This window comes from Poecilia reticulata, linkage group LG19, assembly GCF_000633615.1.
Source record: "Poecilia reticulata strain Guanapo linkage group LG19, Guppy_female_1.0+MT, whole genome shotgun sequence".
Lineage (NCBI taxonomy): Eukaryota > Metazoa > Chordata > Actinopteri > Cyprinodontiformes > Poeciliidae > Poecilia > Poecilia reticulata.
Window position 1 is genome coordinate 11,303,235 of NC_024349.1, and position 2,043 is coordinate 11,305,277.

The window sequence follows — 2,043 nt, forward strand, 5'->3', positions numbered from 1 at the left end:
GCAATGGAGGTACGGAACATGGTCCACTCAGACTCAATGTCCCCCACCTCAAAGGTCCTTGACTGTTAAATAATAAATATAAATCATTTATATACTGAGTGGACAAACTTACATCTCTTTAATCACTATGTATGGCTTCCACAAAAGTTCACTTGGAACTATGACTTTGTCGATTCCACAAAAGTCGTCTGGAGACCACCTAATGTAGTCGTTGGTCCATTCCTACAGAGGAAAAAGAGAAAAGGCAAGATTAGGTTAGCAGACATAACTTCATATTCTAAAACATATCTTTTAGGTACGTCCTACCATTTTAACGCCAAGATGAGTCACAAAAGTCTGGTCAACTTCTTTCTGGTCAAACAAAATTGAAACAGAATGAGGGAAGAAATTGCTGACAGCTTACTGTACAACACTCAAGGAAAATGTGATCAAAATTAACTGCTATGAAATGTAAAAAGTAGCAAAGTGGCTAAATTGTATTGGTGTAGTGTTTTTCACATGTCAAAAAACAATTCAATGTAAAAACGGGCATAAAGACATGAAGATAAAGCAACATAAATGTAAGATATAGCTTAAATCTTGCAAAAAATCAGGCTAAATAAATGAGTATTCAGTTATTTCAACAGAGTCAAGACAGTGCTAGGATGAAGGCAACACATTACTTAATCTCTGAGGATGCATCTGATTTCTGAATATTAATGAACCATCAGCACTAAAACAAATTCACACTGGGGTGTAGATACATAACATTTCTAGTGGGATTTGCAGACAAATTCAGTCCATTCTACGACCCTGTTCTGTTACCCACAGCGCCTTCTAGTGGCAGGTATGGAAAACTAAAACAACAAATACTTTAGCTTTTTCTGCAAAAATACTGAAAACCTATTTTCCTATTTTGTTAAGTGAAAAAAAAATTCTCTCATGAGTGCAGTGTGTGTAACTGATGTCCGTCAACAATTTTCAGAATTAAATTCAATTGTTGTCTGGGGTGATCTTAGTGAGAGAGGGGAAATAAAAGGCTGGCGAATCACAGTATCACAGTAACACTCTCTCATTATGTTGGCTGGAAATGTTACCAGGCAGAGTACCATGCTTCATTTCATGAAAAAGAAAAAACAATGTGCAAGCTGAGAAAAAAAAAACAGACGTGAGGGGAACAGATTTAAATCATGAAGGGAGGAAGTTTGATTGTCAGGAGCTGCGTTCAAAAACGAGAACAAGATGTTTGTGATGGAAGCTTGAAATCTGAGCCGAAGAGGGTCAGATTTCACAAAGAGTGGAGGATGTCCATAAGCAAGCAGGATTATTTTGATTGCGAGAGTTATCCAGAAAGTACCTCTATGAATGGAAGACATTTATTATTTATACAGCAGTTTTTTTTTATCTGCTTTTGGTTTGATTTCCAGCTCAGAAATCAATGCACTGCATCTTTCTTTCAATGCATTTTGTAATTCAGATCTCTCCAGTTTAGCTTGTGAAGTCAAACCAAATGTGGAGGAATAACCACAGGGTAGCAAAGCTTCCTGGATTATAATCAAGATTGGCTTTGATGTCAACACTAATGTTGCATGAGCTAAGGCTGTCATGGTTTGATCAAATAAAATAAAAACTWYGCAATGTGTTTAATATTTTACAAAGCAGCTACATAAAATAACCAACAGGTTGTACTTCAGCGCTATCTATCATAAGAAATACATAATTTAAATGTTTTTTTTTTCAAGAAACTGTGTTAGATACGTTTCACTTGTAACAATCTCTCTCTTGATTACTTGAATATAGTAGAAAAAACATAACGACTTACAACATCCAGAATGGCCCAGGGATCTACTGTGAGAACCACCTGAAGAGGGCGGTTTTGTTTTTTGATAGGCAGGCCCATGCTGTACATAGCATTATCTTTGCTCAGGTTAAGGTGTTTCAGAATGTCATAATCTGTACATTCCTCAGYTGAAATATCTGAAATATCAAAAATAGTTGGAATCAGTAAAAGTATTGTTTTAAAGTATTTTGTGTTATTGATTTTCACATTTAGTAATATGTTTT

The 2,043-nt window shown here is 35.6% G+C and overlaps 1 protein-coding gene across 2 annotated transcripts in view; it reads right to left on the bottom strand.

Annotated features, from left to right (window-relative positions):
• LOC103481493 (5-hydroxytryptamine receptor 3A-like) overlaps nucleotides 1–1,988 on the bottom strand; it is a 6,323-nt gene extending 4,335 nt beyond the window's left edge. The window contains exons 1-3 of one of the 2 annotated variants that reach the window (XM_008436970.2): nucleotides 1,802–1,988; nucleotides 307–351; nucleotides 113–222 (exon numbers count right to left, since the gene is read on the bottom strand). In XM_008436970.2, the coding sequence (XP_008435192.1) occupies nucleotides 113–222; nucleotides 307–351; nucleotides 1,802–1,888 (242 nt within the window). In that variant the 5' untranslated portion in view covers nucleotides 1,889–1,988. The remainder of the gene's footprint in view (nucleotides 1–112; nucleotides 223–306; nucleotides 352–1,801) is intronic. The other variant, XM_008436971.2, reaches the window with a different exon arrangement.
• Between the last annotated feature and the right edge of the window lie 55 nt (nucleotides 1,989–2,043).